General features: G+C 47.7%; 4 protein-coding genes across 5 annotated transcripts in view; 1 reads left to right on the plus strand and 3 right to left on the minus strand.

Annotated features, from left to right (window-relative positions):
* pkn3 (protein kinase N3) overlaps positions 1 to 1048 on the minus strand; it is a 9361-nt gene extending 8313 nt beyond the window's left edge. The window contains exons 1-2 of the mRNA XM_037979583.1: positions 894 to 1048; positions 49 to 226 (exon numbers count right to left, since the gene is read on the minus strand). Coding sequence (XP_037835511.1) covers positions 49 to 226; positions 894 to 914 — 199 coding nt within the window. The 5' untranslated portion in view covers positions 915 to 1048. The remainder of the gene's footprint in view (positions 1 to 48; positions 227 to 893) is intronic.
* An 880-nt stretch (positions 1049 to 1928) lies between these two features.
* LOC108228589 (protein SET) lies at positions 1929 to 5213 on the plus strand. The gene is made up of 8 exons (XM_017404170.3): positions 1929 to 2170; positions 2768 to 2825; positions 2897 to 3039; positions 3152 to 3255; positions 3343 to 3456; positions 3536 to 3706; positions 3785 to 3913; positions 4529 to 5213. The coding sequence occupies exons 1-8, from the start codon at positions 2101 to 2103 to the stop codon at positions 4547 to 4549; spliced, it is 810 nt and encodes a 269-aa protein (XP_017259659.1). The 5' UTR covers positions 1929 to 2100; the 3' UTR covers positions 4550 to 5213.
* Positions 5214 to 5465: 252 nt separating this feature from the next.
* skp2 (S-phase kinase-associated protein 2, E3 ubiquitin protein ligase) lies at positions 5466 to 9085 on the minus strand. 2 transcript variants are annotated; one of them, XM_017404172.2, is made up of 10 exons: positions 8955 to 9085; positions 8122 to 8354; positions 7930 to 8041; positions 7499 to 7642; positions 7131 to 7265; positions 6959 to 7057; positions 6760 to 6887; positions 6636 to 6687; positions 6401 to 6508; positions 5466 to 6161 (listed from the first exon to the last, which is right to left on the minus strand). In XM_017404172.2, exons 1-10 carry the CDS (start codon positions 8966 to 8968, stop codon positions 5942 to 5944), a joined length of 1245 nt encoding a protein of 414 aa, XP_017259661.1. In that variant the 5' UTR covers positions 8969 to 9085; the 3' UTR covers positions 5466 to 5941. The 2 variants fall into 2 exon arrangements, with proteins under 2 accessions (XP_017259661.1, XP_037835515.1); XM_037979587.1 differs by lacking the exon at positions 8955 to 9085 and adding an exon at positions 8494 to 8568.
* A 749-nt stretch (positions 9086 to 9834) lies between these two features.
* LOC108228590 (stromelysin-3) overlaps positions 9835 to 12014 on the minus strand; it is a gene marked incomplete in the record, with an annotated part of 8759 nt that continues 6579 nt past the window's right edge. Inside the window, 3 exon segments of the mRNA XM_025003284.2 lie at positions 9835 to 11096; positions 11180 to 11440; positions 11625 to 11829. Coding sequence (XP_024859052.1) covers positions 10975 to 11096; positions 11180 to 11440; positions 11625 to 11829 — 588 coding nt within the window.

Raw genomic sequence — 12014 nt, forward strand, 5'->3', positions numbered from 1 at the left:
GCTGTTGAAGTAACCGGTCCAGCTTGCGGCTGGAGGCCTTGAGTTGACCTTCGACCTCGGCGGCGCTCCTCCTGTTGGTGACGGCCTCCTTCATCCTCTCGGCCGCCTCCTTGATCTTCAGCTCCCGTTGGATCTCCTGTTTGACCGACGCTCGGGTCTTTTCCAGGTTCTGCTGGAACTCCGGGTCCAGGATGTCAGTCTGGTTCTGGTTCTGGTTCTTCTTGTTCTGAGGGTCAGACAGGAGCAGAAGAACCACAAGAACCTCATGAATGAAGAGCAGATTTATGGTTTTATCTTTATCTGGATCAGTTTTTACTTTATTTCACCAAAACAAAAATAAAAACATTAAATTAATAAGAAAAACATTTTATTCTGAAGTCAGACGGCTCCGCCTCCTTTCACCTGTTCAGGTTTTATTTTAGACCATCACAGAAACTGAAACTCAGTCAGACAGAACCCAGAGGAAGTCTGGTTCTGGTTCGGGTTCGGCTGGAAGGTTTACGGAGCAAAGAAAAGGGTTCTTTCACAACAAAACATGAAAATTCTTTCAAAATAAAGTTTTAACTCTTCAGATTTCTCAGTTTTGAAAGGTTTTTATCTTTAAACTGAACCCAGTTCAGAAACAAATCCTCCCAGAACCGAGCCTAAACCCGGGGTGGTTCCGACTGGATCAAACAGACGGAGGGAAACCTGACCGGACCGAACCGGACCGAACCTGCAGCAGCAGGACGGTCCGTCCAGAATCAGGTTTTTTTCAGAAACAGATGTTAGGAACAGGACGAACTGGAAGATCCGGATTCTGATCCTGATCCTGATCCTGAACCGCCTGAACCTGACCGGCCCTGATGAAGGGAAACGCGGCACCTGAGCCGGGTCGAAGCAGCCGAACTCACCTGTGGAGTGGAGCCTGACATCCTGCCAGGTGTCCTGACGGATCCTCCCAGGATCCACCTGCTCAGGTGAGAGCGGCCGCGGCACCTGCTCCTTCCGGTCCTCGCGATGGAAACTAATCTGACTGAACCTTTGAATCCAGTTGGTCCCGCTGTGACGTCAGCTGGAGCCGATTGGCTGACAGCGACCAATCAGATTCGAGTGTTCGATGCACCTGTGCAGGTGATGCATTCCAGGAGCCTCCTCCCGCCCCGGAAATCTGAGGTTTCAGAAACAAGAAAAAGTTTATTTAGTAACAGAAACTCGACTGTCTTAAACTCTTATTTTGAAGAGTATCTATGAGCTTTGTTTTGAAACTTCTTTGCCTTTAAACCCTGAATCCTCCTGAACTTCAGAGGTCTGTTAGAGGCCACCTGGGAGGAGGTTCTGATGGTCCCACAGGTTCTGCTCCATGTTTCTGTATCAGAGAAGGAGTTTGGGTGTGTGACCTCTGACCTCTGACCGCTGGGGGGTTCTGAGAGAAACCATCAGTCCTCCAGCAGAGAGAGAAACTGGAGAAGAGGAAAGATTGTGGACCTGAAAAAGATTGTTTCCAGAAATGTTGGAAAGTTCAGAGAGGTCAAAGGTCATCAGACTCTGAGCTGAACATATTTAAATTAATCCTCCATCTTAACCTTTTAGTCTGTAAAAACTGTTAAAAGATCTAAAACCTCAGTTCAGTCATTAAAGTCCAACTTCCTGTTTAAACTCTGAGCTGTAAAGCTCCAAACAGGACCGGGTTTTACCACTCGGTTCGACTAAATACCACTAATGTCTACGGAGACATTTTTTATATAGTTTTTTGTGTTTTATAGTTTTTTTATTGTTTTTTTTGTGTAATATCATCAGCAGGTGTAATACCGCTCCAGGCCGCTGGGGGCAGCAAGTGTAATACCGCTACAGGCCGCTGGGGGCAGCAGGTGTAATACCGCTCCAGGCCGCTGGGGGCAGCAGGTGTAATACCGCTCCAGGCCGCTGGGGGCAGCAGAGGACCATAAACGTGTTGACTGTGGGGGTTGTGGCGGAGAAATTATCTCGTTTCTTTTCATCGTGGAGCTGGCCTTGCGGACTCTGTTGTGTGAACTGAAACTAACTTTTGTCCATATTAGAAGTGTTTTAAAGCCACTCGGGACAACCTTCTGGCCTAACGAGTTGCTGCGAACCGAAACCATGTCGGGCTCATCGGCAAAAGTCAGCAAGAAGGAGAATTCAAATCACGACGCAGGAGATGAGACCTCCGGTAACGGTTATCCTCCTTCATGAACGCCATTTTTATGTCTTTATCGTCATTTTGTTTGCTTCGCTGCTTCGTGTTGAGCTGTTTCACGGTTAAATATTCTAACGAGACAAAACAAACCGCCTGGTTTCCCGCCATACACGCATTTAACAGTAAAAGTGCAAAATATTTCAGTGATGTAGCATAAGCTAACTAGCCGTTAGCCTGTATTAGCTTTAGTTGATAATGAAGCAGGCCGGTGTTTAGCCTCGTGTTCGGCTCAAATCTTAACAAATGGTTTATTCTCCAAGTTAGGGGGAAACGTCACAGTTTAAATTAACACTAAAAGTGGCCGATAAGGCCTCCGTGGAGCTCAAGGGTTCATCTGCGGGAGCAGAGGCTCCGAGTGACCCGCTTTTCATTCAAACCAGGCCGCCTTCAGCAGCAACAGGAAGCTGCAGGAGGTGGAGGCTCAGTCCGCGGGGCAGCGTGCACGCGCCGCTTACACACACACACACACACACACACACACAGGTGAACGGAGCTGAACTTGAGTCTGTATCAGTTTTAGTTTAAAAACTGAAAACCTTTAGTTTGCTGTGATTGGTTTGCTGTTTTCAGAAAAGGAGCAGCAGGAAGCGATCGAACACATTGATGAAGTTCAGAATGAAATCGACAGGTGAGTTCATCTCCTCAGCTCTGAAACATCTGGACACGCAGATGTTTGACGGATCTGTTTCTCTCCTGCAGACTAAACGAACAGGCGAGCGAAGAGATCCTAAAAGTCGAGCAGAAGTACAACAAACTACGCCAGCCGTTCTTTCAGAAGCGATCAGAACTCATCGCCAAAATCCCAAACTTCTGGGTCACTACATTCGTCAACCATCCACAGGGTCAGTGGCTTTTATTTCTGTCAGCTTTCTGACAAAGCTCTGAAGAACGGTCCGGGTTCTGGTTGACAGAACCTTAGAACCGAAGGTTAAACGGGTGATCTGTGTCCTGCAGTCTCGGCTCTCCTGGGGGAGGAAGACGAAGAGGCTCTTCATTACCTGTCGAAGGTGGAGGTCACAGAGTTCGAGGACATCAAGTCTGGATACAGAATAGATTTTGTAAGTGGGTCGGTTCTCTCTGAAGTGGCTTCTTGTTCTGGATCAGACGTTCTCTGACTCTCTGTGTTCTCCTCTGTGTTCCTGTAGTCGTTTGATGAGAACCCGTACTTCGAGAACAAAGCTCTCTCCAAAGAGTTCAACGTCAACGAGAGCGGAGACCCCGTCTCCAAATCCACAGAGATCAAGTGGAAGACTGGGAAGGTGGGTTTGGTTCCGGCAGACGGAACGTCTCGGTCTCCTCCGGGTTACATTTAATCTTCTTTCTCCTCGGGTTCTCCAGGACCTGACCAAGCGGACCGGTCAGACGCAGAACAAAGCCGGGAAGAAGCGGCAGCACGAGGAGCCCGAGAGCTTCTTCACCTGGTTCACCGACCACTCGGACTCCGGCGCCGACGAGCTCGGCGAGGTGATCAAAGACGACATCTGGCCCAACCCCCTGCAGTACTACCTGGTAGGCCCGCCGGACCGCGGTTCTGGTTCTGCCTGGGACATGGCTCAGTTATTCAGGAGTTTCTGTGCTTGGTTTAAGGTTCCTGACATGGAGGATGAAGAGGCTGAGGATGACGATGAGGAAGAGGAGGAGGAGGGTCTGGAGGACATCGATGAAGGTGAAGAAGAGGAGGGTGAAGATGAAGATGGTGAAGGGGAGGATGGAGAGGTGAGGAAACCAGATTATTCCAGATTACCAGATGTGAGGGGTTAAATTTAAAGATAAAATAGTTTCTGAATTTTCTTTGCTAAAAAATAAATAAATTTAAAATGAGCTGTTTGTGAAAATAAGAACAAATCAAATCTGATTATTGAGTCGGGTTCCAGTGATGAGCAGGATTACAGCAGAGGAATGAGGTTTTTCCTCAGAAAATTATTTATTATTAATAATATTTATTATGCTGATGATTTGAGTCTGAGGTTCAGTGAACGCAGCGTGGACTTCAGGATCTAAAAACAATTTAAATGATTTTAAACTAATAATCTCTTTATTTCCAACATTAACAAAGATGACCTTTGACCTGGTCCTGTGACCCAGCAGAACCCTGCAGGTCTGATCGGGTTGTTCTGTGGAAACAGAACCGGGTCAGAGCTGAGTAATGAACACAAACTGTGGTGATGTGTACTTGTATACACGCAGCTGAGGGGGGTTCATGTACAAGTACACAGCGACCCGTCCTTCAGGACAGCAGAGGGTTAACCAGGGGTCAGAGGTCAGCTGCTGTTTGTTTGCAGTCCGCAGCTCGGTCGGCTCATCCCCGTCGTGTTTTGTTTTTCTCTCCAGGACGACGGTGACGATGACTGAGCTCTTCGTCGTGGAGCAGACTCTTTGTTTAGGGGGGAGGGGTTTTGTAAAAAGTTTGTTTCCTTTCTAATATTTCTCCTGTGTGTCGTTTCGCCCGGCGCCGCTGCCCGCCCCGCAGAGCCTTCAGCAGCTCTGATTGGCCGGCCGGCGGCCCGGGTGTCGTGGCTTTCACCCGTCGTTCTTTCTCTACATGCAAAGATTAAAAATCCAACTTTGTAGCATTCTGCACGTCATTTTCTGTAGATTTCAGATGCGTCTGATAGCAGTTTGTGTACAATAAATGAGTTTCTGTTCAAGTTGTGAGGTTAATAAAATAAGCCATGGTGCAGTGATAACTTTTATAAATCTATAAACTGTATATTCTGACGGGGGACAAGGATTAAAACCACCAGCTGACGTTTGAGCTCATCACTGATGGAAACCATTCGTTTTTTAAAGTTTCTCCGTTTCACTGATTTGAGCCCAAAATTAAAGTGTGATTGTGAAAGGTGTCGGGCCCGGTTCTGGTCTGGGTGGGTCCGGTCGGTTGAGCTCATTATGAACCTGTTTGTAGATAATCCAGGCTTTCTTTAATATTTAGCCCTGCTGTTTAGAACATGTTGTTGTTGAAAATGTCCCACCTTCATGGAAGTTTTATAATAAACCAAAATGATGAAAATCTGAACGTCATCGTCTGATTTCTGAGGAAGAAAAGATGCTGCAGGAAAAAACTCTTTATTCTGCTGAGATTTAAACTTTAACGTCTTCATCATCCTGAGAAACTCACTCCAGATGTTCTGTCAGACCTGCCAACATCTGGAGCAGCTGCTGGAGACGACCCGGCAGAACCCACAACTGTTTGGATCCAAGCAGAACCGGTCGAAGGTTTGAACAGATTTCTGACCTCAGGTCAGCCGGAGGAACCAAAACAAACAAACAGCTTCAGTGGTTTTTAATTTAAAAACAAGTTTACAAAAAGTTTCAGTCCAACATTATTCTACAGAACCAGAACCTTTGACCCAACAGCTGATCCCAGGTCAGAGCTTCATCAGAACCTTTAAAACCAGAATTCTTTATTTAAAAACACATTATTCCAACCGGGTCGGGTCAGAACGGTTCTGTTTAACATGAAACCCACTGAACCATGGACCCAGCTGACCCGGAAAAACTAAAACCTTCAGTCCATCACGACACGGGCAGGCCCAGCAGAACCAGCCAGACGCAGGAGGGCCCAGCAGAACCAAGTGGACACGGGCAGAACCAGCCGGACACGAGCGGGCCCAGCAGAACCAGACGGACACAGGCGGGCCCAGCAGAACCAGCCAGACTACAACAACCCCTCCCGGACCCTGGCTCTTCTGGTCTCCGGGCCGACGGTTCTGCTGCAGGAACTACACCCCACCACGGCCCGGGTCAGAGCGGGACCCGGAGCCGACACGTCCGGCCCCACATGCTGCGGTCTGGTTGGAGCGGGCCGGTTCTGCCGGCCGGGGTGGGCCGGGCCACGCAGGAGAAGGGTCTGCAGTTGATGCTGATGTGGGACATGTCCTTCTTCAGGGACAGCAGCTGGTTGTCCTGGACCAGACCGAAGACATCCAAGAACCGGAGGGACGGGAGCGTCCTGCCCAGGTCACTGCAGAGACACACACACACACGGTAACCAGGTTAACTAGTTACATTAACCAGTCAGACATCAGAAAACTGAACCTTTAAACAACAAAAGAAATTTATAAACAGTTCTGTTCAACAAACAGAACCTTAATGTGAAGAGAAGAAACCCTGAACAGAATCTCAGAACTTGGATCTTTAAAAACTCTGAGCATGTGTCAACCTTCCTCCACCGGGTCTGGTTCTGGTTCTGGTCAGACTGACCTGAGAGCAGCCAGGTGGATGTGGTAGCAGCGACTCAGAGACAGGTGGAGCAGATTCTTCAGCTGCTGGAGGAGCAGGAAGCTGTCGGCCGTCAGCAGCGTGCTGTCACTGAGACACACACACACACACACACCTGACAGGTGAGCGGCACAGAAAACCAGCAGCTGTCAAACTGATGCTCTGGATTCGGATCATTAATGTGAAACAGGTAAGATATTACCTGTTGATGACTCACCTCAGGTCCAGAGTCTGGACATTTGGACATCTGTCCACCAGCAGCTTCAGGTCTGAGACACAAACAGACTTTGTTCAGCTGCAGATTAAACATCTGATAATCTGAAATAATCTGGATTATTTACCGTCCAGAGTCAGGGTGTCTCTGTAGCCGCTCAGGTTCAGGCTGCAAACCGTCGGGCTCAGGTTCGTCACCACGCTGGTCACATGATCGCGGCCGAAGCTGCACCACGACACATTCAGCTGCTCCAACCTGAGGGAGAGAACAGAGGCTGAGACCCGGACGGACCCGGACCCGGACCCAGACCAGACCCGGACCCTGACCTGCAGCAGGTCCGGAGCAGCTGGCCCACAGCAGCAGCCGAGACGTCGGAGCAGCCGCTCAGGTTCAGCTGCAGCAGCTCCGGGTTCTTCCACAGGCAGCTGAGGAACACAAACACCAAGGTCAGCCGGTTCTGACGGTCCAAACGGGCCGCCCCATCAGAACCGCCGTTACCCGAGGATGTCATCAGACAGCCGCAGACCCTCCAGGCTCAGGAACCGCAGCCGTCTGCAGCGACCCGCCACGTTCTGCAGAACCGAGGTCGGGATGATGGAGCCGGACAGATCCAGTTCCACGATCTGCAGCAGGCTGGAAACAGAACCAGGCAGAACCCAACAGAACATCAACTATCTGCAGCGGGCCGGACACACAGAACCAAGCAGAACCCAACAGAACATCAACTTTCTGCAGTGGGCCGGACACACAGAACCAAGCAGAACATCAACTTTCTGCAGCGGGCCGGACACACAGAACCAAGCAGAACCCAACAGAACATCAACTATCTGCAGCGGGCCGGACACAGAACCGTCTGTCGGACCCACCTGGATCCTGCGAGCTGCAGATCTTCAACAAAAGCCCGAGGACAGCGCAGCCTCCGGACTCTGGTCTTCAGAACCTGCTGCAGAGCCGGGCCCATGTGGGTCAGGCCCTCCAGGTCCACGCTGGTCCACAGGGAGTCGTCGAACCTGAAACCGGGAGTTAATCCGGAGTCATTAACTGACTGCATCGCTGCAGATTACCATCTTTAACCTGGAAGGAAAGTTCTGGTTTTAAATGTTGGAGGAGCAGAATTTGGACCCAATCAGAACCGAGCAGTAAAGCTACAGAGAATCTGGATCAGCAAGTTCTCACTGCTGAACACAGAGCGTCTCAGCCGAGAGGAGGAACTGAACCAGACGGGAGTTTTTCAGGTTCCAGGAGGACTGAAACGGGTCAGAACCTCTGGACCCAAGAGTGAGCGGTTTGTTCTTACGCCAGGCGATGCCAGCGCCGGCAGACCCCAGAAGCCCTCAGCAGGTTCTGGAGGGGGAGGCACATGTAGATCCTGAGGAGCAGCTCTTCAGGCAGGTGGTCCCACGACACACCTGGGAGGACAAAGCAGACGGCCATGTTGTTCTGGGTCCGAGTCCTGCAGCTGCCGGGCCCGGCTGGGGGGGGTTCCTACCTGAGGCGGACTCCCTCCTCCTCCTGGACCTTCGGGCCAGAACGAACCGGTTCTCCTTGCCCCGGCTGACGAGCAGCTGGACCTTCCGAGGAGGCGAGCTCTGCTGGATGGACTCTGTGGGGGTGCACTCAGAGTCCAGACCCGGACCGAGGCAGCTCCGGGACCGGCGCTTGGTTCTGGTTCTGCTGCTCCGCAGGCTGGTCCAGGGCAGGTCCTGCAGGGGAACCACGGTGCTGCACGGAAGGAAGGAAATGGATCAGAACCTTTTAGAACCTGCTGGATCAGAACCTGAAGTTAATCCCTGCCGGATCTGGACCTAAACTTAATCCCAGCTGGACCAGAACCTGAAGTTAATCCCTGCCGGATCAGAACCTTTCAGAACCTGCCGAACCGGACCCGTCTCCGCCCGCCATCCTGAAACCGCGCAAACCTTTGTCTTTAAAACCATCTGAAATAATCTGTCTTCTCCTCAGAGGAAGGCGGGATTAGAAAGAATTTAATCCGAAGTTAAACTGCATTAATAAAACCAAAGAAGAAGAGTTTAATCCGACGTTAAACTACATTAATAAAACCAAAGAAGAAGAGCTGACAGCAGCAGGAAAAGGCGCTTCTTTAACGTCAGGGTTCAAAACGTTAAACTGAATAAAATCTAAGTTCTTAAAGAAAGACAAAAAGAGTTCATTAGTTTAGTTTATTAGTTAATTTAAGCAGAGTTAGGATGATTAGTTTAGCTGCTTAGTTTAAGCAGTTATCGAGACTGATTTAATCGGAAGGTAAAAGTCGTTCTCTGCAGAATTAAATGATTTAAAAACAAATAAAACCAAACTTCCTACCTGTCGTCAGCCATTATTCTCTTTATTTTCCCTCCTAATCCTGAAGTTTTACCTTCACCCTCCAACTCAGCCTCTTTAAACCCGCCGCCAACACACACGCGCCCTGTTTCACGACGTAAAGCGACGTGACGTCATGACATTCGGGTCAGAGCCGGCGGTGCGTAGCGCCCCCTGCTGCCCAGGAGGAGGAAGGACCGCAGACACGCAGAGAAAAATACCAAAAATATAAAAGAAACAGAGCAAAGCTTTACTTTAAACTTCATTTTATTGTTATAGAGTAAATATAGAAGTCATTTAAAACACATTACTGGTTCCTTATTCGATAAAAACATTAAACCAACCTGATCTTTTGTGACAAACATGTTTGTTTTTCTGAATTCTGAGAAATCTGCAGTTCTGTAAAACAGTCAGCAGGTGGCGCTGTTCAACCACAAATTTATTAATACAGACTGTATGTAGCTCTTATTTCTCTCTTATAATCTGGCTATCATTAATTATTTGACTTTTGTTTCAAGAAGAGAGTTTCACAAAATAAAACATTTGATTTAAATCTTTTCCTCACATGAAATAAATCTAATTTGTTGTTCAATGATTTTATAATATTTAGTAGAATAAACAGTAACTTCAGAACAAGGCTGATTTTATCTGATTATTTCTTTAAAAACCAATATTCCAGCCTGATGGTTTTAACTGAGAAATGTTTGAAGCTTTTCCTGTTTCCTGTCCAAACGGACCACCTGAGCTCATCCCAGCCTTCCAGGGAAGAAGCTCTGATTCCTGAAGGATTTACAGAGAGTTTTCCTCCATTGATCAAACCTGTGGGTGTTTTCAGGTAACATTTATACTCTGACTGCAAACATACAGCTAACAGAACACCAACAGCAATAAATGTCCGTTTTTATTAATGGTTTTATTTAAAAACTGGTTACATACAAGAGAAATCCCTGAATATAAAAACAATCATTAAAAGAGCAGAAAAGTTTCATGAAATGGTCAAAAAACAAAAACGTTCCAAACTTAGAAAGTTGTTATAGTTTCTACTTTTGGCTGCTGTTTGGTCAAATTTAGGTTTTTATCTTTAGCAGATTAATAGAATGTTTTATTAAAATGATTTCCTGTTTCTTGTTTAGTAAATAAAGTGTTTCCTGCAGCAAACAGCTTGGTTCTTAATGAGCAAGCTAAGCTAATTGATGCTAATAAATATTGTGAATTTTTACAGTAAATAACTTTAGTTTCGATGTTTTTTTACACCAGATGAACGTTTTGTGACCGTTAGCGTCGCATGCTTCGTCTGCAACAAACAGATCACAAATATAACTTTTATTTAGTAAAAACATGGTTCAGATCTTCACTGCTGTTAGCATCAGTTAGCTTAGCTCATATTTTCCCAGGTTCAAACAGCTGTTTACTGCAGGTAAGACACTATTTATCATTACTTCACACAACAATTCATAAAAACTGTTTAAAACTGCAGCACCTTCGGTAAAAAAGAGAAAAGATTCTGATTCGACTCAATCCACACAAATAAAAACAATAATTTCATGAGCATTTCATATATTTTTCTGTTTGTTTAAAAAGTAGCTGAATTATGAGGAAATGTTGAAGTGAAGCTCCTGGTTTGAAAGCAGTTTGTGGTTTTTAGCGTTCAGAGAAACCATCAGCATCCTGCGCCGACTCAAACAGCGTCAACACAAATAAACACCAAACATTTAAACATTTTGTTCACATGCAGTTTAAAGACCGAAGGTTTCGTCCAGCAGATACTGAGAACTCTGATGTAAAATCACGTCTTTAATTAGTGCGGACTGGGTTTAAACAGCAGCACAACAAACTCCAGAACCACGGTCCGTCAGAGGTTGTGACCGAGTTCTGCTGAGCTGGTTCCCAACATGACCCGGGTCCAGATGGAGCAGAACCATCTGTGGGTCGGCTGCACATCAGGGAAAGACGAGTCGTGTCCTGCAGACGTCGGCTGGAGGAGGTCAGGTTTCTGGCTGCTCGGTGGATCTGTAATCTGTTTTCAGACAGAATCAGAACAGCTGAAGAAATCGGTGCCGATTCTGCGAGGATATCCTTCCAGAACCATCAGCGCCACAGGGTCAAACCTCCAGTAGTCCAGTCCACTCAGGAAGGTAGCATAACCTGTCCAGAAGGTGAGAGAAGCAACAATCAGCCGTGGAGATCCATCAGAATAAGATCAAACTCAAACTGATCCAAGTCGTCACCGTGTCTGTCCAGAAAGGCTGCGTCGATGGAGCTGGGCAGTCCTGCCAACTCATCTGTGCTGCGAGGGTGGGGGTCCTCCACCCGGTTCTCCTGGACCATGAAGCTCCAGAAGAAAGAAGACTTGAAGAAGAAGGCTTTCTCCACGTGGCCGTCGTCCCACCTTAGAGCTGCGTGGATATCTGAGACAGGAAGACCAAGCTGCTGCACCGACTCTGGTCCTGAGATCTTCCTCTCAGCATCGAACACCCAGAAGCTGCCGCCTGAAACAGGAAGTGTCCGTAGCAGATAAATTAACCTCTGCTCATCAAATAACAGATCAACTAAATCTGTTTCCACAAAAAAAACAGATCAAAACCTCTGTGGACAGAGGAAAAGTCCTTCATCCTTTGGATTTCCATCATGAAACTTTGAAAAAATGTTGTGTTCTCTCTTTCTTTTCTGTACCTTGGAAGAACCAGATGTTCCCAGATGTGTCTTCATACGCAGCATCGATGTAGGCAGGGAAACCACTCCAGTGGCGTGAAGACAAGGCGGGATAACCGGCCTGCAGGTGTCCGTCACGAATACGCCAAACATACTGAGACTTAAAGAAGAAGAGTTCTCCTCGGATCATGGTCACGGCATCGAAGTTTGTTCTGCAGGCGTCCGGCTGGAGAACGTCACAATACATCAGTTTTCACTTTAAAGGCATGTTCTAAGCCAGGGGGGTCCAGTCCTGGTCCTCAGGGCCTCCATCCTGCAGGTTCTCCTTGTTTCTCTGCTCCAACACACCTGATTCATGGTTAAATCACCTCTTCATGTTCTGCAGAAGCCTGTTAATCAGCCATTGATTCA

The sequence above is a fragment of the Kryptolebias marmoratus genome, linkage group LG14 (assembly GCF_001649575.2).
Source record: "Kryptolebias marmoratus isolate JLee-2015 linkage group LG14, ASM164957v2, whole genome shotgun sequence".
NCBI lineage: Eukaryota > Metazoa > Chordata > Actinopteri > Cyprinodontiformes > Rivulidae > Kryptolebias > Kryptolebias marmoratus.